Below are 23,647 nucleotides of genomic sequence, written 5' to 3'. Positions count from 1 at the left end.
GGAGGCTCTAAATTCCAGATTAGAACAAGGGCAGGTCAGGTTCCATGGCTTTCCCATCACCACAGATGGGTGTCTTCTTACATGCCTCACATGGTGAAAAGTGTTCCTCTTTTCTTTTCATTTTTTCCCTCTATTCTTTCTTCTTTTTTTTTTCAAAACAGTGTTTCTCACATGGTGAAGAATTTTCATATCTTCCTTTCTTAATTTTTTTTTAATTTGAGAAAGGGTCTCTGTCACAGTCCTAGCTGTCCTGGGACATTCTCTGTAGACCAGGCTGGCCTCATACTCACAGAGAAGGTGCCACCACCACCCAGCTCATTTTTTTAAGGTTTATTTATTTTATTTTTTTTTTATTTTCAAGACAGGGTTTCTCTGTAGCTTTGGAACCTGTTCCAGAACTAGCTCTTATAGACCAGGCTGGCCTCGAACTCACAGAGATCTGCATGCCTTTGCCTCCCAAATGCTGGGATTAAAGGCATGTGCCACCATTGCCCAACTGCCCCTGGAACTTTTTATCCAAGAGAATATATAAATTGTTGGGTTGGGGAGATGGCTCATCTCTTTTTTTTGTTTTGTTTTGTTTTTCAAGACAGGTGTGTAACTTTGTCCTGGAACTCTCTCTGTAAATCAGGCTGCCCTCAAACTCATCTTAATTTTTAACATAATCCCTTTTTATTGATTCTGTGGGAATTTCACATCATGCATCCCAATGCTACTCATTTCTATCTCTCCATATCCACCCTTCACCCTTGTAGTGTACCTCCCAAAAGGAAATTTATAAGAAATAAAAATTTAATTAATACAAACAAAAAAAAGCAAAAAAAAAAAAACCCCACTTTACTCCTCTATCTTTCCCAAATCTCCATCCCCTCTTCATTCATCTTAGTGTCCTTGGAAGCTACAGTGTGTCACACAGTAGATCCTTTTGTCCAAACAGCTTTACTTGTAAATGTTCATTGTGTAATGAGTTGTTAGGTTGGTCAGGTTCAAGGCCTCTGACTTCTGGTACACCATCAATACTGGCCCCCCTCTGATATTCCGCTCAGATATCCGACTGTTGCTCCAAGCCATGGAGATGCTTTGACTGTGGTTACAAACAATATATTCCAGAAGGTCATGCATGTAGATCTTGGGGTGGGTCAACCCAAAGCCGGGATGTGTGCCTGGGTGGCAGTGGGACAGCTCATCTCTTAAAAGTGCTTGTGGTACAAGCAAAGGGACAAGAGTTTGGATCCCCAGAATGCACATAAATGCTTGGTGGGTATGATGACTCCTTTGTCATCCCAGCCTCAGAATTTGGAGACAGTCCCCAGGGCAAGATGGGGGTGAGATGAGCCCTATCAGCAAGCTCTGGGTTTGACTGAGAGACCCTGCCTCAAAGAATAAACTGGGAGAATAAGGAAGATTCCCCAAACCAACTTCAGGCTTCCACACTATACCTGGATACCTGTGTACCCACACATTCAAACACACACATACCACACTCATATATGTGTGTGTGTGTGTGTGTGTGTGCGTATACACTGTTGTCAAACACTTTGCATTCTGTCTTTTGTTCTAAATTTATTATGACTGGAAAAATCCACCAAAAGATGATACCAATTTTGTTTATTTTTAAATTATTTTATCAGACAAGGTCTTCTGTAACACAGGCAGGAGCCTGCTGTGGAGCTGAGAATGACCTTGAACTCTTGATCCTCTTGCCTTTACCCTACCTACTGGGATTACAGGTTTGCACCATGTCCATCTATGAAAAACACAAACTGTACAACAATTAAGACAAATTAAGACAGTCTTCTGGCTGAGCAGTGGTGGTGCACAGCTTTAATCCCAGCACTCGGGAGGCAGAGGCACTCAGATCTCTGTGAGTTTGAGGCCAGCCTGGTGTACACAGAGAGGTGTGAGACAACCAGGGCTACAGAGGGAAATCTTGTCTTGAAAAAAACAACCAAAAACAAAAAATGAAAACAAACCCCAAACAAAAGAACAAGAATAAAAATTGGAATGAACTGCAGGACAAGAGCCAGGGAGGCCTTGTGCTGAGCTGCAGAGGCTCCTGTCTACTCAAGGATGCGACTGGCTTGTTGGTAGGTCTACTATCAGGCTTAAGTTTGATTGAGGGGAGCAGTTCAGCAATCCCTGTGGGAACACAGTGAGGAAGGGAGCTTGCTGACTGATGTTTGAGGCCCTCCTCTCTTCCAGTTTCACTTAGTTACATTCCCCATAATAGTTGGCTTTAATGTTATCCATCTCAATCACTCCCAGGGATGTTTCCAGTCAGACAAGCCCAGGACACATCCCAGCTCTATCAATCATTGGGTCACTAGGCAACTGAGGGTGGGGAGGTATCTGAACTCCATAAGGTTTAAACAGGATAGTGTGGAGGAAGGAAAAGGTGAGGCTATCATGAGTACTGGATAAGATTACAGAAAGACTCTGTGGAGACTCACAGTAGCTGGAATAGTGCAGAAAGACACCTTCTCCCTGGTCTTTGCCCATCTTAGCCCAAGGAAAAGATGAGTGGTTATTACAGCAGCAGCCACCTGGTAAGTGTAGAGGGCCAGGTGTGAGCTGGGTAGCGTGGTGGCACACACCTGTAATCCCACCATTCAGAAGGTGTAGTAAGGCAGGTGAGGACCTGGGCTACATGAATTCTTGCCAAGAAAAAAAACCTCCAAACAACAAAACAATACCAAAAAGAGGGTCAGGTGTAGTGGTGCACACATCTGTAATTAAGATGCCACCAATGAGCTGGGTGGTGGTGGCACACATCTTTATTCCTAGCACTTAGGAGGCAGAGAAGGAGGATCTATGAGTTTGAGCATAGCCTATAGAGTGAGTTCCAGGACAGCCAAGGCTACACAGAGAAACACTGTCTCCAAAAGAAAAAAAAATTAATCAAGGATCAAGAACTTAAGGCAGAGGGCTGAAGATATGGCTCAGCAGTTACGGTCAGCACTTGCTGACCCTGCAGGCGACCTTGGTTCAGTTCCTAGCACCAAAATGGTGCCCAAACCATCTCTAGCTCTAGTTTCAGGGGATTTTATTCTCTCTTATGACTTCTGCAGACACTGCATGCATATGGTTCACACAGACATAAAAAAGACTAAGGGCAAGCTAGACAGTGGTGGTGCACACCTTCAATCCCAGCACTCAGGAGGTAGAGGCAAGCAGATCTCTGTGAATTCAAGGCCAGCATGGTCTACAGAGTGAGTTCCAGGACAGCAGAGAGAAACTCTGTCTCAAAAAACAGAACAAAACTAGCCAGGCGGTGGTGGCGCATGCCTTTAATCCCAGCACTCGGGAGGCAGAGGCAGGCGGATCTCTGTGAGTTCGAGACCAGCCTGGTCTACAAGAGCTAGCTCCAGGACAGGCTCTAAAGCTGCAGAGAAACCCTGTCTCGGGGGGGGGGGGAGAGAAAAACCAGAACAAAACAAAGCAACAAAAACAAACCAAAACCACAAAAACAAACCAAAACAAACAAACAAAAAAACCCTTGGGCCTTATGGAGAGATCATCTCAGCTCTCCTCAAAAAACAATGTGAAGAGCAGATTCTGGAACTTGCTATAGGGAAAATGTAATGAATAGCCAAGTGATTTAAGGAATGCATGAAAATTCAAACCGTTCATAACCAGGTGCAGGAGGAACAGGAAAGGCATGCATCCTCTGGACATGAAAGAAGAGGCACATAGGAGCAGCTAGGAGGGACTCCAAGCAAGCATTTCAATAATGTTCTGCCCAGTGGGACTGCAGAGATGGCTCAGCAGCTAAAAGCACTTGATGTGAAGTCATGAGGAGCAGAGTTCAAGCTCCAGCACTGGGGTTTGAATCCCAGCACGAACATCAACAGATGAACAGGTAGAGACCCTGATATCCTCTACTGGTCTCCATGTGTGTGCGTGCACACACTCACACACACACAGACACACACACACACACACACACACACACGGAAGAAGGAAGGAAGGACAGAACTGCAGAGCAATGAGCAAGAATGGACAGTGTTGAAAACCCAAGTTTCTAGAAGAAACTTTAATATGTCCATCTCTAGAATTTATTTATTTATTTATTTACTTATTTTTGAAACAGAATCTCACTACATAGCTCCTGTCTGTCCTGGAACACACTATGGAAACCAGTCTGACCTCAGATTAACAGAGATCTGCCTACAACACAGAATCCTGCTCCATATTTCTAAATTTGAAAATGAAAAGTCTTTAAAGTCTTCGCCCAGCTGATGGTGCACACCTTTAATCCCAGCACGCAGGAGACGGATGCTGGAGAGCTACAGGGAGTTTGCGCTCAGCCTGGACTTTATAGTGAGACTATCTTAAACACACATACAGAGAATTTAAAAGTACCAACCTGGGTTTGGTGGTACAAGCCTATAGTTCCAGTATCCAGGAAGCTGAGACAGAAGGATCACCAGTTAAGAGATCAGCCTCTACTACACAAGGTGGCCCTGTCTCAAACAAAATAAAATCTCCTGCTTCACCGTCTGACCTAAAGATGGTGATCACCCTGGAATATATAAGGCCCCCCATGTCCTGCAAGTGGAAATTAATGATCCACAGAGGAAAAGAACTGCTCACTGCTGAAGATGGAAGAAGAAACCATAAGTCAAGGGCCTCGGGTGACCTCTGCACCTCCTAGGGGGAGCCTTCCACCCTACTAACACCTTTGATCTAGTGAGATCTATTTCAGAGTTTTGATGATGAAAAATTAGTAAATAAATGTTTCAAGCCATCTAGTTTACAGAAATAGTTAATAGGACACCATGCATGGACAAATCATGAGTGACTGTCCGGAGGGTCACAGTTCCCTGGGCAGCAGAGAGAGCTGCTCTTTGCCCTCCAGTTTAATGATGAACTGACCCGTTGTGTGGGGTGTAGGCCTGACCTAGAGGCATGCATGACCTGAGGCAACCATGTGTTGTCTAACTGCTCAGAAGCTACTCACGTCCTCTCACACTCCCAAAGGAAAGTCCCTTATTGTTCATCCAAGTCCAGGTTCAGGAACTCAAAGACCAGGGAGGTGGCAAGCAGTCTGTGTGGTCAGGCAACTAGGCAGCCTGGAGCGAAGTGGCTAATTGAAGTGTCTGGGCTCAGCTGCCCTGCGGTTCCCGTGACTCGTCAGCCAGACACAAGGCTGTTCTTTTGATCAGTGGAAGCCAGAAGTTAGAATTCTTCCTCAGAAATTCTAGTTATAGACATAACTTACATTAAAAACCTGGCACGTTAGTTGAGGGTCACATGCAAGAGGATGAAAAGGCAGCTGTGGTTTCCTGTACCTTCCATGGAGACTTCTTTCCTGGTCTGCAAGGAGGAACCTAAGGCAATTTCTGAGAATTACGAAGCAGGGAGCTCTCTTTCCTTGCCGAAGACAGACCCCAGGACCCCAGCCGTGGATTAGTACCGTCAGACCTGGCTCCATAAAGCAGGGGCCGAAAGTGAACAGTCTCTTCTTATCCTGGGTGGTCTGGCGTTGGACAGGGGATCTTCTTGGGGTTCCTGACTCACTTGGGGGTGCCCCAGAGCCCTCCTCTTGGCTGGAAGGGATGCCTGGAGTGCCGCATTAGGAGCTGGGGGCTCCCAAGGTGAGACAGCCTTCTCCAGCTGTTCGAGGACTCTCTGGCTGGTGGATCTTCCTATGAATGACCAGCTGAAACTTCCAGTCGAAACTGCACCCACAGTCCCGGCAGAAGTGGCGCCGCTGGCCTGCATGACTCTTGCGGTGGATGACCAACTGTGACTTCCAGCTGAAGCTGCGCCCGCACTCCACGCATGCATAGCCCCGAAGGCCAGTGGAGTGCCCAATGGCTGGCTCCCGGTGCACCTGTGGTGGCCTTGCCAGGCCTGACCCACCCAGGTGCGCGCGATGGTGGATGACGAAAACAGACTTCCAGTCGAAGCTGAGGCCACACTGCTCACAAGTGTACAGCTTCCGAGGTGCAGGCCTAGCAGGGGCTTCAAGCAGTGGTGCGGGAGACAAGGCTGAAGGGTCCTTGCAAGGGCTCCGGGTCTCATCACTTGGAGAGGATGTGCAGGTTTGAACAAGCCCTGGACCTGCAATGGCTCCCACTTCTGGGAGGTGGTTCCTGAGGGACTTCGGTCCTGCTGCATGAGCTGGCCTCAGCTCAGACTCAACTTGCACATCTGGCTCTAACAGCGGCAGGCTTGCTGGGGTGGGGAAAACGTTCATTTGGGGGCTTGGTCACATGGGGACTTGCACAGAAGAGTGGGGGTGGGTACCTCCTGGTAGGAGAGATGCAGCCAGATGCTGGGTCACTGCACCCTTGAGCCCCAGTGGGGGCCTAGCGCATGCAGGGAGGCGCGTGGAGGATGAGACAGGGAAGACAGGGCAAAGAGTCATTGAACCTCACCCTGGGACACCACTGTGCCGTACTTCTCCAGCATCACGCCCCAGTACAGCTCTTTTTGTGATGAGTCCAACAGGCCCCACTCCTTCTGCAAGGATGTAACCAGTCACTGCCTCTCCCTCCTAGCCTCACATCCTATCCAACACTCAGTGGGTGACAGGTTACCTAAATCTCCAACTGCAGCAGGCTAAGGACCAAGTCAGACTGGCATTTGTGAATACTGGGTCAGCTTTCATCTGTCAACTGTCCTCTCAGTGGCCTGTCTCAGTGATGGCCAGACATTGTGGGTGGGTTTTCAACAGACACCATGGCTGTCTCCATCCTTCTTCTGGTCACTAAACTGTGTGCAGGATGTGCTGGAAGGAGAGTAAGAGGCCAGGCAACTACCCAGGATTCAGTCACTTTCTGTCAAGACTGGTTAACAAAACTGAAACTTCCTTGGGGTGAGAAATTTCTTCTTGGGTTGTGTACATGTGAGACTGGGTCTAAGTAGCCCAGGTTGGCCTCAAACTCACTATGTAGCTGAGGATGACTTTAAACTTCTGACTTTCCTGTCTCTACCTCCTGAGCTCTGGGATTGCAGGTGAGCAGTACCATCCCCAGTTTATGCAGTGCTGGGGATAGAGCCTAAGACCTTGTGCATGCTAGGCAGGCACTCTACCAGCTGAGCTACATTCCCAAAAACCTTTATTTGTTTTATTTATTTATTTTTTTTAGAAAGAGGGTGAAGGAGCCAGGCATGTGGGGAACACCTTTGATCCCTGTGCTATGAGGCAGAGGCAGGCATATTTCTGTGAGTTTGAGGTCGGTCTGGTCTACACGGCTAGTTCCAGGACAGTCTGGGCTGTGTAGAGAGATGCTGTCTCAAAACAAATGTAACAAAACAAAATCAAAAAGGTTAGGGCAGGACAACACCAAGGTTAAAATAATGAGGAATTTCAGGAGCCTGAAGACCTGAGGAGGCAACCATGATAGAGAAAGCTCGGGAGTTTTGTGCCAGCTGGTTTAGGCAAGGTCTGAAGAGGGTGAGTTTGGTGTCAGAACAGGGGCTTACCTATAACAGCCTTCCCAAGCAAAGAATTCCTTGCCTAAAAGATCTAACTTCTTCCCTGCCCTAAGATCTGCCATATAGGTCTTTGGTATGTTGGAAAAAATAACCACAAAGCAAATCTGGAGGAAAAGAAAGTGGATGCCACAGACAGGTACATCTCTAGGTGATGCTGGCTGGAAGTGAGAACACCAGAGAGGGATCCTAGAGGGGTTTCTTAATCTTGAAGCACACCTTAACTAGACATCCTATTGAGGAAGGGCGCTCTCACCCAAGTGGAGGGGCTCAGAAACAGAAAGAACCAGGAGAGGACAAGATCCCTACTCCCACTCCACATTAACTATGCACACTCAGGTGGCAGGGGCTTTACACTGAACTTTGAGAAGAACAGTAGAAGGGACTTGAGGCATGTTCAGGGAGAATGTCTTGGTCTGCTCTCAGGTATTCAGGAATCCTGCAGTGGCAGTCTCCTTTCTACCTTCATACACAACAGCTGGCCCATGGCCCCTGGGTATTGCAAGCCTCTCCAATAACTGGCTTCTCTGGAGGCGAGGAAGCCAGGTCCACCAGTTCTGGCTACTCTGGACCAGGCATGAACCTGCGGCCTAAATCTTTTCCAATGAGAGATTACCAGTCTAGTCTTCAGCTCTTAGCACCTGCTGGGAGGGAAATTATTTACTACTCAGAAGTAGTAAAACAAAACAAAATAGAACACAGGAGTCACTGGCAGAGGAGCCTACAAAACCACAGGGCAAAACACAACCATCAGACACTTCCCCTCCCACAGCCATGGCCTGATTTTCCTGCTGGAGGCTGCTTACCTGGATCCTTCCTGGATGGAAGGCTGTGGAGGCTGGTTCCTGGTGTCCAAGATGTCCCTCAGGCGTCTGGGCCGGAAGGAGAGGGCTTGAGGATACTGAGAAAGATAGGCAGATGGGAAGGAGTGTCAATCTGCATTGGCCTTGGCCTGCCTCTGTCACGTGACATAGTGGGAGGTCAGCCTTGTCTCTTTGCTCCATAGGAATCCAGCTATAATAGTTTCTCCAGGGTCCCCATTGCAGCTGGGGACATCCAGATTTATTTCAGGAGTCTCAACCCTGACACAACCTCTCTCTTAGGCTATCCTGCCCCACAATACACGCTCCCAGGGATTTGAAATTTTGATGCTGTATCCTCTCACCCATCTCCTGTGCATCAGCATTGGCTTCCTCCTTCACACCACAACTGATCTGGGCAGCTCTGTCTAACCCCGCATCCTGTGGCGCCTCTGCAGGGCCTGCCTCAGAGGACTCTGTTGCTACTGAGAGGTGGTGGCTCTCTGAAGACTCCTTTGTCTTGTGGACTGTAAGAAGCACCTTTGGCTTCAGGATGTGGGCTGTGATCTGAAGAGAAGCATGTCACAGGGGCTCTACCTCCAATCTATCCCGCTAAGAAGCTAATGTCATTATACTTACCCAGCTCAGCAGCTGCCCAGGATCATGTTGCAGCCCCTCAACCAGGGCTGCAGCCTCCTCAGGGCTTCTTGGTTGCTGCCCTCGCACCCAGGCCTGGATCTCAGAGGGCAACACACCAAGGAACTGCTCCAAAACCAGCAGCTCTATCATCTGCTCTTTAGAGCACGACTCAGGGTGCAGCCATTGGTGACAGAACTCTCGAAGCTGGGACAGCGCCTCTCGGGGCCCCTCTACCTCCTCATAGCAGAAACCCCGGAATCGGAGTCGTGCAGCCTCAGGCTCCTCGATGGTGGTGTTGGAGTCCCTGAGGGATACGTGTGAGGGACTCAGAGAAGATGACATTCTTGTTTTGAAGGGTCTTTGGGAGCTGACAAAAGAGGGACCTACAGAAAAGGAGGAATGAGAGTGTCATCTAAGGCCAAAGACACACACCGGACCCTTCCTAGAAGCCAGAAAAGAGAGCCCTGAGGCCAGGAGTGCTTCAAGGAAGGTCATGGGAGGTGCGAGTTTATAGCAGTTGAGACCTGGGGGATCCTTGATGTAAATGCCTGGGTGGAAGATGTCCAAGGACCTTGTAGGAAACTGCAAATGGTCGGCTCAAACATTTGGGTACAACAGAGGACTACTGGAAGATGAAGGTGGCTCCCCCAGCAGACCAATGATCAGGAGGACACAGATAGGACCGTCATCCAGGGTACCCTGAGGCTTCAGGCAGAAGGCAGATCAGGTTATGCTAACAGAAGAGTTGGCTCTGAGGTCCAAATACATCACCTGAGACAGAGCTGAAAGCCTGGGTGCACTTTCAGGGGCCTATATAGGCGTGGTGACAGTGCTCGCTGACCACAGCCTAACTGTGGATGTCTCACGTTACCTTTACCTACGCCCGTGAAATTCCCAAACAAAAGACAAACCAAACAGCCCTATATTGTATGGAGTCACGAACTGGAACCTGCGTCCCAGTCCTTAAGAGGTTCTGGATTGAAACCGGCTCTCCTGGGGCACCAGTCCTGTCCAGGAGAACATTAGAGTTGGGGGTGTCGGAAAGGGAGGGTCCCGGTGTTTTGTGTTCGAAGGCTGGGGGGCGCTCCTGGAGCTCGGGGGAGCCACGAGAAACTGCGCCCGCCGGGCCAGGAGTGCACACACCTCTGACGCCTCCAGGCGCACCAGGAGCTCGCGGCACTTCCGGGAAGTGACACCGCGCGTCCCACCGCCACTCACAGAACGCCTCTCCTTGCTCGTTACCCTACCGGTCTGGCCAATCCTGCGCCTGTCCCACAGGCACGGCCCCCTCCGCTCGGACTACGTCTCCCGTGAGCCTCAGCAAGGACGACAGCGCGTTTCCAAGGCCTCTCACGCGCGAGACGTTTCGTTCCTGTCCTTGAGCCCGCGGTGCCGCCGCAGAGTTCCAGGGGTACCCTCTTTTGATTTGGCAACCATTCTGTCTTTGCACCCCAACCGAAGCACTCACCCTCTGCGGGCGGGACTGCGGGATAGCCTCCTTGCGCATGTGCACAGCTGACCTGGTTTCTATTGGCTGGTGAGGTATCCCGACCAATTAGAACTGGCGCTCAGCTCCAGAAGGTATCGTAGCTCCGTGTGTCGCCTAGGTAACAGCCAGTGCACAGCTTTTGCTGTTCCCAAAGCAACACTGTAAGCGTCGTTCTAGGGCGGAGAAGGCCTAGGTGGCTGTTCCAGACGATCCCGGTGGGAGACAGTGTTGGGCGAGGAAGACCCAGTATGGCCTCTGTTACACCCCTTTAAGCTCCTGGGATATTGTGGGGGCAATAGGCCCATGGGGTGGGCAAGCGTTTAGAGGAGGTAACCATGTGATTACCCCCTCACTAACAGTCTTAGATAACAGTACTCCAAATGAGGATGGAGGTTTCTATCTGAGATTATGGGACACACTCAACCTTTAATTTGGAGCCTGCAGCTAGACAAATTGACCTATATTAAATTTTGGGAACAAAAGCTTTTTAAAAATAAGTTAATGGCTTTATTTGTTTGTTTGGGGGGAACAGGGTCTCAAAACCAAACCAAACAACAACTATCCCCGGCTGGCCTGGAGATCACTCAGATATCCTCCAGCTTCTTCCTCCTGTCTGCTGAGATTAAGGGCATGGGCTACCACACACAGCAGTTACGGCTTTTAAATTGAATTGTATGTGGAGTTAGTTTTGTTTCCACATACCATGATATAATCATTCAGTCCTGAACTGGATGTGTTTATTCTAGTTTCTTCTGATTCCTGGGAACCCCCTCTTTGGCTGCCAGCTGCTGGAGTACAACATCTGAAACGCCCGAGCAGTTGCGTGGGGAGTTTGTCAACTCGGCTTACCAGCTGGATTGCCTTGAGAGATGAGGTCTCTGCTGTAAGACAGCTGAGAGGCCAGCCTGGGGAATTTAGATCCTGCCTCAATATTTTTTATGATTACACTGGTCAACCCAATATAACCATAATATTTAATGGAGTTGGGACTAGCTCAATGGTTGTTTAAGGAGGAACAGGGCTGGAGAGATGGCTCAGTGGTTAAGAGCATTGCCTGCTCTTCCAAAGGTCCTGAGTTCAATTCCCAGCAACCACATGGTGGCTCACAACCATCTGTAATGGGGTCTGGTGCCCTCTTTTGGCCTGCAGGCATACACACAGACAGAATATTGTATACATAATAAATAAATAAATTTTTTTTTTAAAAAAAAAAAGGAGGAACAGGTATACATACCACAAGATTCAACCAGGTCTACCCTGCAGCACAGTGAGGCTTGGGAGCCAGCTAATCAGGAAGGTGAGCCCTAGAACAAAGGTGTTTCCAGGGGAGAGCTTCCTGGGGAGCCCCTTAAAACTCAGCCTCTCCCCACTGGGTGGTTGTGAAAATTACATCCAGAGAATCTGTAAAAAAGACCTCACCTATGGTGACCTACTGACCTTGCCCTTAGGGTAATGAAATAAAATTATACAGCACAAAAAATATTATACAGCATAATGTTTCTGAGCCCTCCTGGCATTACACAGCTCCATCCAACCGGAGCTGAATATGCCCACTGGGTGTCTCAGGAGGCCTAGCTCAGAGAACCTTGGGCAACTGGGTCCTGCACAGCACCCCTCCCTGATTGCACTATTGAGGTTTAGTGGACAGATTTCATTGGCAAATGGGTGGGACAGGTGTGTCTTAAGTACAGAGGACAACTACAGGTTGTTCTGTTTGTGAGACAAGATCTCACTATGCAGCCCCAACTGCTCTGCACCTTGCTACATAGACCTGCTTGTGTCTGTCTCCTGAGTGCTGGAGTTCTGGGATTAAAGGTATCAACACATCTGATGCCCCCCCCCTTCTAAACTGTCTCAGTAGCCCCCACACTGGCCTCAAACATGCTATGCAGTCAAGTCTGGCCTCTTAACTCCAGATCTTCCTGTCCCCGCCTCCCAAGTATTAGCGTTACGGGTATGCACTGCCATACCTGCAAGGATCCTGAGACGATGGCACTGGAGCCTTGATAGCAGGTCCCCTCACAGCACTGCCTTGGTCTTCCCAGTCTTCCCCCTCCTACAGTCTGACCCACAAAGGCTCATCTTTCAACACAGCCGCTGCTCTGGGGCTGTCCCACTCTGCCCAGGTCTCCTGGCTTCCCCCACCCACCTGTGGCCACCAAGGGGGATATAGATGATCCCATCCTACACTGGGATGCAGACAAGCTGTATGTCTACTCTATGGCCCCCCTGAGAACCCAGATTAAAGCCAATCTGTGCTGATACTCCAATGGCATGTCTGTGTGCTCCGTTTAAACTATCTGCATTGTTTTAAGGTAAAAACAACTATTACTGTTCATACAGATGTTAAAAATGTCAGGATAGGGGCTGGAGAGATGGCTCAGAGGTTAAGAGCATTGCCTGCTCTTCCAAAGGTCCTGAGTTCAATTCCCAGCAACCACATAGTGGCTCACAACCATCTGTAATGGGGTCTGGTGCCCTCTTCTGGCGTGCAGGCATACACACAGACAGAATATTGTATACATAATAAATAAATGAATAAATAAATAAATATTTTAAAAAAATAAAAATAAAAATGTCAGGATAGTCAGGTGGTGGTGGCACATGCCCTTAATATCAGCACTCGGGAGGCAGAGGCAGTGGATTTCTGTGAGTTCAAACAAAACAAAACAAAACAAAAAAAGAAACAAAAAATTCAAGGTATCTTAACTTTTGTTTTTCTTTCTTTTTTTTTTTTTTTTTTTTTTTTTTTTTTTTTTTTTTTTCGAGACAGGGTTTCTCTGTAGCTTTGGAGCCTGTCCTGGAACTAGCTCCTGTAGACCAGGCTGGTCTCGAACTCACAGAGATCCGCCTGCCTCTGCCTCCCGAGTGCTGGGATTAAAGGCGTGCGCCACCACCGCCCGGTTTAACTTTTGTTTTTCAAGACGGGATTTCTCTGTAGCCTTGATTGTCCTGGAACTCATTCTGTAGACCAGACTGGCCTCGAAATCAGTGATCCATCTGCCTCTCTGCCTCCAGAATGCTGGTATTAAAGGCATGCACAACCAACACCTGACTAAGTTTTTTTCTTCTTAAAATAGGGCCTCAGCTGGGCGGTGGTGACACATACCTTTAATCCCAGCATTCAGGAGGCAGAGGCAGTCAGATCTCTGTGAATCTGAGGCCAACCTGGTCTATAAGAGTTAGTTCCAGGACAGGCTCCAAAGCTACAGAGAAAGGGATTAAAACTATCCTTGAACTGCAGAGGTGGAGAGTCTAAGCATGCATCATCAAACCTAGTTCTTTGTTTTGTTTTGAGACAGGGTTTCTCTGTGTAGCAGCTCCGCTGTCCTGGAACTCACTCTGTAGACCGGGCTGGCCTGTAACTCTTCCTCCTGTGTGCTGGGATTAAAAGTAAACACCACCATGCTTCCATTTCCCTGGTGGTGTGGCCTCAAGTCCAAATGGGGCCTGGTCTAATGAAGGCCACAAGAAGCAAACTGAATGTCACCCACTCATAGGAAATGTCAAGTCCTCCCAGCTCAGCTCTTTACCTTCCAACCAAGGTGGGGACGACGACAATAGGGACAGGTGTGTGTGTGTATGTGTGCGTGTCTAAATGATGGCTAAGCCCAGCAGAAATAAGCAGTGCCATCTTATTTCCTCTAAAGTTACTGCACTTCAGGTGTAAAGGCTCATATAGCATGGGCTTTGGTAATGACTGATGACAGGCTTGGATGAGAATGGGAATGGACGCTGAGGAGTCGGCATCCTTGATCCATCTTACAGTGCTGAGAGCCACATCTTCCCTTCCTGTCTACGTTTCCTACTGGTGGGTTATGCCAGCCCTTCAAGCCTGGCAGACTGCAGGGAAGCGGTTGTGAAACTGCAGAAGTGCATCCAAATTCAGTCCTGGTTCTGTACTGTGCTCCAGGCCACACTACCTCTCTTATGTCCCTCAGTTATCTCCTTTGAAGCAGAGTCACAAAGCTGCTTACTGTGCAGTACCTAACTCATGCCTGGCAGTGAGTCTACCTGGACTTTATTTGAATTCTCTTAGAGCACCATTCATTCATTCATCTACTTATTGTTTATGTGGAGTTGAAGACCACATAAATCCAGACCCCCTAGCAGGAAAAAAAAATAGAGCCAAAAATCTAAGCAGGGAGAGAGAATCAGAAATCTAGGATTAGGCGGTTCAGTGACTGTGTTTCAGGAACTAGCTGAAGATAAAGTTAGATTGTAATCTTGAGAATAATCTTGAGAAACAGGGATTTTCCCCCTTGTGATTATCATTGATATTTTGGGGATGCTGTGTTTCAGGAACTAACTGATTATGAGCTTGAGAGGCAGGGAGTTGTCCCCTTGTGATCATCACTGGTATTTTCGGAATTTTCTACACTCTCCCTGCCCCTTTCAGATCACTGGGCTGTGGTTTCTTCCCTTAAAAACCCCTTCTCCCGGCCACTCGGGGTCGAAGTCTTCCCCTGCGTGGGTTATGAGTCTTGGCCCCAGTGCACTGGTTCCCATCTCATCGATTAAACCTCGTGTGATTGCAGCAAGGACTGTCTCTCGTGAGTTACTGGGGGGGTCGTGTTACCCCGAGACTTGAGTGAGAGTCTCCCCACACTGGGGGTCTTTCAGAGTCTCACCATGTAGCTCTGGTTGGGGCCGGAACTCATTATGCAGACCAAGTTGACCACAGAGATATGCCTACCTCTGCCTCCCAAGCACTGGGTTTAAAGGCTTGTGTTGCTACATCCAGTTGCTATTTTTTTTTAAATGTATACAGTGTTCTGCCTCCACTGCATGCCAGAAGAGGGCACCGAAATATATTATAGATAGTTGAGAGCCCTTATGTGGTTACTGGGAATTGAACTCAGGCCCTCTGGGAGAACAGTCAGCATTTTTTAATACTCCCCTCCATTGACCCAAATCTTCCCTCTTCATTTTCACAGAGGAGAAAGCCCAGGTTCAGAAACAAACCATTTATTTGCCTGAGGCTTGCAGCAAGGAAACTGTATGCACTGCACCCTGAGGGTACATCTCTAGCTGCTAGCTTGAGCAGGCAGATTCCTCAGCCGTCTTTACCTACCACCTGCTCTTTTCCTCTTTCTCTCTCTCTTTCTTTCTTAGGTCTGCCTGCCTCTGGCTCCCAAGTGCTGGGATTAAAGGTGTGCACCACCACCGCCTGGTTTTCATAGCCACAATCAGGAAATACAGAAGTGGCATCAACATGAAGATAATGCCTATGGGTTACCCACCTATTCTGGGGCAGTCGTCTGCTCCACCAGTCCCAGGGGGCACATGCATACTCCCGATGCCTCTCCAGAATGGCTTCTTTCAGGGTGTAGGTGTGAACTGTGGCTGAACAGCAGATCTTGTCAAGTGTTAATGGTACCAACTGGCAAGTCTTCCCCATACCTGGCTCACATAACAGGGCTTCTCAGTGGGTTTGCTGAGGACACAGGCTCTTCAACAGTGAGTGAGAGGGATTCAGAGAAGGCAGGGAAGGGCACAATTGTGACCTCATGCCTCAGCTAGCTTTGGGACTGCTGCCAGAGTTCAGGGTGGCCTTGGGAGGTGTACCATCTAAGGATGCCGCTAGAGACCTGACTTGGGAGTGCATGCCGCCCCTGGGCCTCCGAAGGGCCTTCTCTCCGGTGTGGATCCTCTGGTGATGGAAGAGGGCTGGGCGCTCACGGAAGGCGCGGCCACACTGTGTGCACACGAAGGGCTTCTCACCCGTGTGGATGCGCCGGTGGCTGAGCAGCACTGCGCCTTTGGCAAACGCCTTGCCGCAGTCCCCGCAGCGGAAGGGCCTTTCGCCGGTGTGCAGCAGCTGATGCTGTGTGAGGTTGGAGCTATGGCTGAAGGCACGGCCACACTGTGGGCATGAGAAAGGCTTCTCTCCGGTGTGCACACGCTGGTGCTTGAAGAGTGAGGAGCCCTGGCTAAAGGCTGCGCCGCAGAGGGAGCAAGCATAGGGCTTCTCCCCAGTGTGTGTGCGCTCATGCTGGATGAGATGCGAATTGCGGCAGAAGCGGCGGCCACACTGAGCACAGGCATAGGGCCGCCCTCCCATGTGGATCTTGCGGTGCTGGCTGAGGTTGGAGCCGTGGCTGAAGGCCTTGCCACACTCACTGCAATGGAAGGACTTCTCGTCCGTGTGGATGCGTTGATGGCGCACCAATGAGGAGCTGTGTCGGAAGGCCTTGCTACATACCATGCATGCATAGGGCGTTTCCCCGCTATGGATGCGTTGGTGCTGGGTCAGATGTGATGTCTGGCTGAAGGCCTTGCCGCACTGGGTGCACTCATAAGGCCGCTCTCCTGTGTGGGTGCGCAGGTGCTTGAGCAGGTCTGAGCTCTTCACGAACACTTTGTTGCATGCCCTGCATTCAAAAGGTTTGTCCCCAGAGAGAAGTCCTGGGCCGGCCTGGAAGGCCTCCCCCAGCTTGTCCCATAGTGGGGGCTCCGGAACACTGGAGTCTCTCTGAGATTCGAGCCAAGCCCCACTCATTCCACGTTCCTCCTCAGCCCCATGGAGGTCTGGGATACTTTGGAAGACTCTCCCTGGGGTTAGCTGCAACTCTGGCTTTTGCTGCACAGCTCCCCGTGGCTGCTTCTCTGGGGTCAGGCGGTCAGAGAAGGCCTTCACTCTGGATGAACTATCTTCAGGAATCCCCACTGGGGAAGTCAATCGCAGGCTAACAGTTGCCTCATTGCTGCTGGAACCTAGCAGTAGCTGCTCCCAATAGATCACAGATACCCCTGTGGGTTTTCTCTGCAGAGATGGGGAGGTACTCTGGTGTCCCTCCAGGATTTTTGCATCAGCGCAGGCACCAGCAGGGGGAAGGACACTAGTGGGTATTCCATCAGGACTGTCACAAGTGGCCCCGAGAAGTGCTGCATTTCCAGACACACGTCTGTCCCTTGCATTGTGATTGGATCCTGAAGACAGAGGAAAGATAGTTACCTGGGTCATCTGGCCAGGAAGTGACCAGAGCAGAGTGCCTGGGCAGTCAGGGGGACCCTATGAAGTGAGTGTAAAAGGGTAGAGAGAAAAGCAGAGGTGTAGGCTGGTCCTGGCAGAAGTTGGTAGGGAAGAGCTGACAGCTCTTGGCCTTCCTGACAGCAATGGCCCTCCATGGTTGTCAGGAGTCCACAGTTTTGAACCCGAACTCCTTCAGTCAATAGCCTTTAAGATACTGGCCCACTCTGACCATGGTCTCATGTACTATAAATGCAGATGAAAAGCCTTGGCAGGTCTCTTGGCTGCTGGATTCAGTTCCAGTTCCCAGTATACGCAGAGGACTGCGGATTCCTACTCTTTCTGTGAGTTTATCCTCAGACTGTGGAACTCTGTTGTAGGCAACACGGGTCCATCAGAGTCCAAATCTATTCTTGCTTCTGAAGGACCAATAATTGAATGCTCAGCCAAAGGTGTGGCTACTGGATGTCTAGCTACTCGAAGACCAGATAACAGGATATTTGACTTGGTTACTAGGTGTTTTGAGATTTAAGGAGGTAATTACACTTGTTTTTCCCTTGTATCATTGGGAGGGAAGTCTTTTGCCCTCCCCCTTTTGTTTGGGATATATAAGGGTTATGAATAATAAACCTGAGCCCCACTGGAAGCGCTCCTGACTCTATCTTCTGTCTTTTGCCTATTTCTTCCCTCAATCCTCACTCCCCTTTTCAGGAATGTGCAAACAAGTTGGGCCGGACCTGACACGTGGTCAAGATTTTGCACTGGTTGGGGGAGGGGGGCACTTTCTCCCAAGCACACACTCTTAGATGCTTTCTCCTTGTTGCTCATCTCTTGAGGATATGCACTACTCATCAATACTGTTTGCTGACCGCTTTTCCCTGGCACTGTCCCCACACCACACAGCAGTGACCTGGCCGATGCTGTGTCCCATGCCATGAACATCCCAAGCAGAAATGTTCAAACAACAGCTGGGCAGAAGGAATGGCCCTACAGATGTAACAGTCTGGAAAGTCAATCCGCACAGCACAGGTGAGGGAGGGCCTCAGAAGGAGTCATTTTCTGCATGGATGCAGCACCTGTGCCCTTTAAGTTTCTCCTTTAAGGGCAAGAAAGGCCACAGGATGAGAAAAGTATTCAGCAAGAGAAGGGAGCTAGGTTGGAGACAGGAAAGGAAGGTGTCTGTGATACCAGGAAGGGGAGAAAAAAGTATCCCATGTTGGCCCCGAGTTCACCTTAGGTGGAGCCCAACTCACCAAGGCTGGGTCTCCCGTGGGTGCTCCTGCCTGGGCCTGTATTTGTCCTATTGGGGACCCAGGGTTCCTCACCACGCTGGAGCTGGATGATCACACGAGGCCGAGAGACAGAGAGTCCTATGAAGGGAGAAGGAGTATGTGAGGACAGCCCCAGCTCAGGACAGTCCGGTCCCAACAAAGGGCAGGATGAAGGATAGCATGGATATCAACCATGTAATCTATGTACCCAAAAGGCCACCACACAGGAGGATCACAGGGCCAGCTCAAGAATTCCCATAAGGAACCACTGGGTCAGCAGCTCCAAATGAAGGGGTTACAACCCAGGCAGAGAGAAGAATGTAGCCAGCGAGCACCTCAGGGATACAGGAGATGGCTGCGTTTATCAGACTGCATGTATTCAGAACCCCAGCTTTCCTCACATGGCCCATAGATAGCAGACCCTACTCATAGACAGCTAGGGAGGAGAGGGGACAGTTGCAATGGCCCCCAAACCTAGTACCCTCAGCTGGCTGCCATACCTGGTCCCAGTTTTGCTTCCAATGGAGGATTCAGGACTTTACCTATGGAGTCTACAAGCGCGAAGTTTTCCAGCATTACATGGCGGTACAGGGCCCTCTGGGCTGCATCCAGAAACATCCACTCCTCCTGGGAGAAGTACACAGCCACATCCTCAAAGGCCATCAGGCCCTACAACAGCAAAAATAAGATCACGTCTATGCTATGGCTGTGTGAGGCAGAAACCAGCTCCTTGTCCTAATGGCTATCTCTCCTTGATGCTTCTCAGACACTTATATTCCTTCCCTGTAGTACTATACTAGCTCAAGAGGCAGAGGCAGGCATAGCTCTGTGAGTTCAAGGCCAATCTGGTCTACAGACTGAGTTCCACACAACAGCTGAGTGATGGTGGTGGCAAACACTTGGGAGGCAGAGGCAGGTGGATCTCTGAGTTTGAGGCCAGCCTGGTCTACAGAGCTGGTCTTTTCCACATCTACGGTAGTTCTATCCTCCCAGGTGCTTAAGCTGACCATTGGGAGAGTTCTTTACTCAAAACTGGTTCACATTCAAACCTGACAAATCAGCTTGTCTAACCATAATTCAGCCACTTTAACCACTACTATTACTAATCTGGTCCAGGGCCCACCATCATTCCCATGGACTTTGGGGAATAATAGCCTTTGTTCTACATAGTGATGCCTCCTCCATGTCTGTTCTACCCTCAGAAAAAGATAGAATGCTTTTAAAATCCTAACTAATGATGCATGCCTTTAATCCCAACATTCATGAGGTAGAGGCAAGTGGATCTGTGAGTTAGAGGCTGGCCTCATCTACAAAAGCTAGTTTCAGGACAGGCTTCAAAGCGACAGAGAAACCCAGTCTTGAAAAACCAAAAAAAGGTGTTTGCTGCTTTCCCAGAGGACATGAATTCAGCTCCCAGCATCCACACTAGATGGTTCACAAGTGCCTGTTCCATTCTCCAGAAGAACTGACACTCACGTGCATACCCACACACAAGTGCACATAATTAGAAATAAAAAATTTTTTTAAAAATTCTAACTGGAAAACTGGCCAGTCTATGTTTAAAGCACTCCATGTCTTCCAATGCCTTTGGGACAAAGTCCCAACTCCTCTGCCTGGTATTTCAACACATGACCTCCCTTCCCTGTTCATTCTACATCTAAATTGCTAAGTTCCAGGCTGGGAATGTAGCTCAGTTTGTAGCATTTGCATGATATGCACAAAGCCTTGGGTTCCATCCTCAGGAACATATAAACGGTGCATGCCTGCAAATCCAGAACTTGGGAAGTGGAGGCAGGAGGGCCAGAAGTTCAAGACCATTCTTGGCAACATATCTAACTTGAGGTCAGCCTCAAAAGAAGAGACACTGCCTTCAAATTATAAGCGTCGTCTCCCCTTTGCTTTTGACGTATAGGTCCTTCCTTTTAACTTTCTTCCAGTCCTTAACCCTCTTCACAAGCGAGGCTTCCACACCGGTCAGCCTCACTGACCTGGGCTAAAATGTTGGAAAAAAAAAAAAAAAAAACTGCTTCCCTCCCCACAGCACAGCAAAAGGGTAAGCCAGAACGTCTAGTGGGTCCATGCAAGGATCCCTAAACTCACCAGCGCTGCCTCTGTAAGTGGCCAGGTCGCCGCCGTCGGAATCTGTAATGGGGGCGGGGCACGGCGGGCAGAAGACCTGGGCATAGCCCGTCCCCGCCCACGGCCTCGCGCAGCCCGCCGGGGCCTCGGTTTCCCGGTTTAGACAAGGACGTTATGCGCCCAGAGGACTGCTGAAGGGTTGCAGCTAAAATGGAGAGTATGTGGCTCCGGCAACGGCCCTAATGGTCGCAACCGTCACCTACGAATCAATGGGGGAAACTGAGGCTCGGAGGAGGGGCCGCCGGCTTGCAGAGCCGACGTGTGCTGAGCCACGGCCCGAAGCGGGCAGCTGCGAGTACCGTCCTCACTTGCCCTAGTCTTGGGTCCCAAGAACCTCTTGGAGAGGATCGCGTCGGCCCGGTTCCTCCCACACCAATCGGGACCACCCCTGTGGCCCGAAGCCGGTCCGCAAACAGATAACCGAGACCGCCGGAAGCCCCGCCTTCCCGGCTCGCGTTGGCCAGTGCACACTACCGCTGCTCGGGTAAACGTAGTTCCTGCTGGCTTTCCTGAATGACAGGCGGTGCCTTCCCGGTAACTATGGCCACGGCCAAGCCTCTTTTCCCCTAGCCGAGTGCTAGAAAGAAATTGAGGACCATCGTCAGATTTCGATGGGACCTGAGCACCAAAAGAGTCTGTCTCCTGGGTGGGTTCCCGGTAGACGTCCCTGGACCAAAAAACAAACAAACTCTAGAAACTTAGCGGTTTCCGTAGGCAGGCGATACTAACCAGGCACACAAAAGAAAAAAAAAAAAGAAAGAAAAGGAAAGAAGGAAGGAAGGAAGGAAGGGAGGAAGGAAAAGAAAGAGAGAGAGAGAGAGAGAGAGCCCCCCCCCCGAGTTGGGAGACTCTCACTCAAGTCTCTGGATAACACGACCCCCCAAGAACTCACGAGAGACCGTCCTTGCTGTAATCACAGGAGGTTTATTGATAGGAACCAGCGCGCTGGGGCCGAGACTCATATCCCACGCAGGGGTAGAGGAGTTCGACCCCGAGTAACTGGGATAAGGGGTATTTAAGGGAAGAAAGGGTAGGGAGGGTGCATTGGAAGATTCTGAAAATACCAGTGATAATCACAAGGGGGTAACTCCCCGTTTCTCAAGATTATAATCTAACTTTGTGGTCAGCCAATTCCTGGAACAAAGTCACTGAACCAGCTATCCTAGATTTTTGGCTCTACTCTTCCTGCTAGGGGGTCTGGATTTATCCTGGTCTTTCAAAAGAAAAAGAAAAGGAAAAAGAAAGAAAGAAGGGAGGGAGGGAGGGAGGGAGGGAGGGAGGGAGGGAGGGAGGGAGGGAGGGAGGGAGGGAGCAAGCAGGAACTGAGCTCTGCCAGTCAGAGCAGCACCCAGCGTGGTAGCTCACACCTTTAATCTCAGCAGCACTGGTGGGGGGGGGGGGTAGAGGCAGGAGGATCTCTGTGAGTTCAAGGCCAGCTTGATCTACAAAGCAAATTCTAGGACAGCCAGGGCTATTACACAGAGAGAAACCCTGTCTTGAAAGAACAAACAAACAAAGGAAAACGGAAAAGGCGTATGTGTACACGTGAGCGTGTGCTGGAAAGTTGGCTCAGTGGTTACCTGCCCTTCCAGAGGACCAGAGTTTAATTCCCAGTACCCACATAACAGCTCACAATTGCCTGACACTCCAGTTCCTCACACAGACATTCAAGAAGGCAAATGCACACCAGTGCACTTGAAATAAAGTTAAAAAAAAATTAAAGGGAGAAGGGCATAGCAGCTTTAGACCAGATCCAAATTCAAAGCCAAATCTGTGCCTGGCTATGCTCCCAACATCAGGAGGTGGTTATGACTGAGTTGTCATGCTTGTTATGGTCCTGTAGCCCCGCCTATTTTTCCTGCCAAATCCCCCATTTGGAAATCCCTTAAACCTCTCCTCCCCCATCTATAAAAACCTCATCTCACATCAGGGGCTGCTCTCTAAAATCCTGGTTTAGGGTGAGACAGTCGGTTGGCCTGTCTGTCTCAAGTCAGCCTCTAAAGCAAAGCTTGTTTTAATGAGATAATCATGGATTTGGCCTTTATTCTTGAAATTTTCAGGTTTAACACAACCACAACGAAACAGCAGAAGCAGGCCTGGTGGTACAAATCTGTAATCCCAGCTATTAGAAAGGATGAGGCAAAAGGATTACAAATTCAGTCTGGGCTGTGTCCTCAGTTCAAGGTCAGGCTAGGCAACTATTTGAAAGCTTGCTCAAAATAAGAAATTTAGAGGGTGGGGGGTGTAGCTCAGTGGTAAATGAGAAAGAAGGGAGGAAGGAAGGAAGGAAGGAAGGAAGGAAGGAAGGAAGGAAGGAAGGAAGGAAAAGAACCAAGAGGTGATCTCTACAAGCTACCACAAGTCTCTAGGATCTGCCTGAAAGGTATAATGCTGTTTCTTTGAGATGCTGTCCTTGCTTCCTTATTTTCTTTCTTTCTTTCTTTCTTTCTTTCTTTCTTTCTTTCTTTCTTTCTTTCTTTCCTTCTTTCCTTCTTCTTCTTCTTCTTCTTCTTCTTCTTCTTCTTCTTCTTCTTCTTCTTTTTCTTCTTCTTCTTCTTTTTCGAGACAGGGTTTCTCTGTGTAGCTTTGAAGTCTGTCCTGGAACTCACCCTGTAGACCAGTCTGGCCTTGAACTCACAGAGATCTGCCTGCTTCTGCCTCCCCAGCTAGGATTAAAGGATTGTGCCAGCACCGCCCGATGGTCTTCCTTATTTTCTGACGCTCCCATCCCTGCTATGTCACCTCTCAGAAGGAAGGCTGTAGGGCTGGGAAGATGGGTCAGTGGTAAGAAAGAGTAAATGCTGTGTAAGCAGGCAGACCTGAGCTCAAACACCCAGCACCAGCCGGGGTGTGCACACACCTTTAATCCCAGCGCTCTGGATTACACAGAGCA

At 49.4% G+C, this 23,647-nt stretch overlaps 2 protein-coding genes across 6 annotated transcripts; both read right to left on the bottom strand.

The window, feature by feature from the left end:
• Positions 1–4,014: 4,014 nt before the first annotated feature.
• Znf446 (zinc finger protein 446) lies at positions 4,015–15,739 on the bottom strand. 4 transcript variants are annotated; one of them, XM_038338831.1, is made up of 6 exons: positions 15,615–15,739; positions 8,883–9,265; positions 8,609–8,810; positions 8,250–8,344; positions 6,384–6,468; positions 4,015–6,180 (listed from the first exon to the last, which is right to left on the bottom strand). In XM_038338831.1, exons 1-6 carry the CDS (start codon positions 15,661–15,663, stop codon positions 5,576–5,578), a joined length of 1,419 nt encoding a protein of 472 aa, XP_038194759.1. In that variant the 5' UTR covers positions 15,664–15,739; the 3' UTR covers positions 4,015–5,575. The 4 variants fall into 4 exon arrangements, with proteins under 4 accessions (XP_038194759.1, XP_038194763.1, XP_038194762.1 ...); XM_038338835.1 differs by lacking the exon at positions 15,615–15,739 and adding an exon at positions 10,351–11,505; XM_038338834.1 differs by lacking the exon at positions 15,615–15,739 and adding an exon at positions 10,026–10,162.
• Positions 15,324–21,197, bottom strand: LOC119820464 (zinc finger protein 324A-like). Of its 2 annotated transcripts, none has more exons than XM_038338822.1 (4): positions 20,716–21,197; positions 19,116–19,284; positions 18,598–18,714; positions 15,324–17,304 (listed from the first exon to the last, which is right to left on the bottom strand). In XM_038338822.1, the coding sequence occupies exons 1-4, from the start codon at positions 20,797–20,799 to the stop codon at positions 15,887–15,889; spliced, it is 1,788 nt and encodes a 595-aa protein (XP_038194750.1). In that variant the 5' UTR covers positions 20,800–21,197; the 3' UTR covers positions 15,324–15,886. The 2 variants fall into 2 exon arrangements, with proteins under 2 accessions (XP_038194750.1, XP_038194752.1); XM_038338824.1 differs by having other exon boundaries at positions 19,158–19,284.
• Between the last annotated feature and the right edge of the window lie 2,450 nt (positions 21,198–23,647).

This window comes from Arvicola amphibius, chromosome 8, assembly GCF_903992535.2.
Source record: "Arvicola amphibius chromosome 8, mArvAmp1.2, whole genome shotgun sequence".
Taxonomy (NCBI): Eukaryota; Metazoa; Chordata; class Mammalia; order Rodentia; family Cricetidae; genus Arvicola; species Arvicola amphibius.
This window is presented reverse-complemented; position numbering and strand designations above follow the sequence as displayed.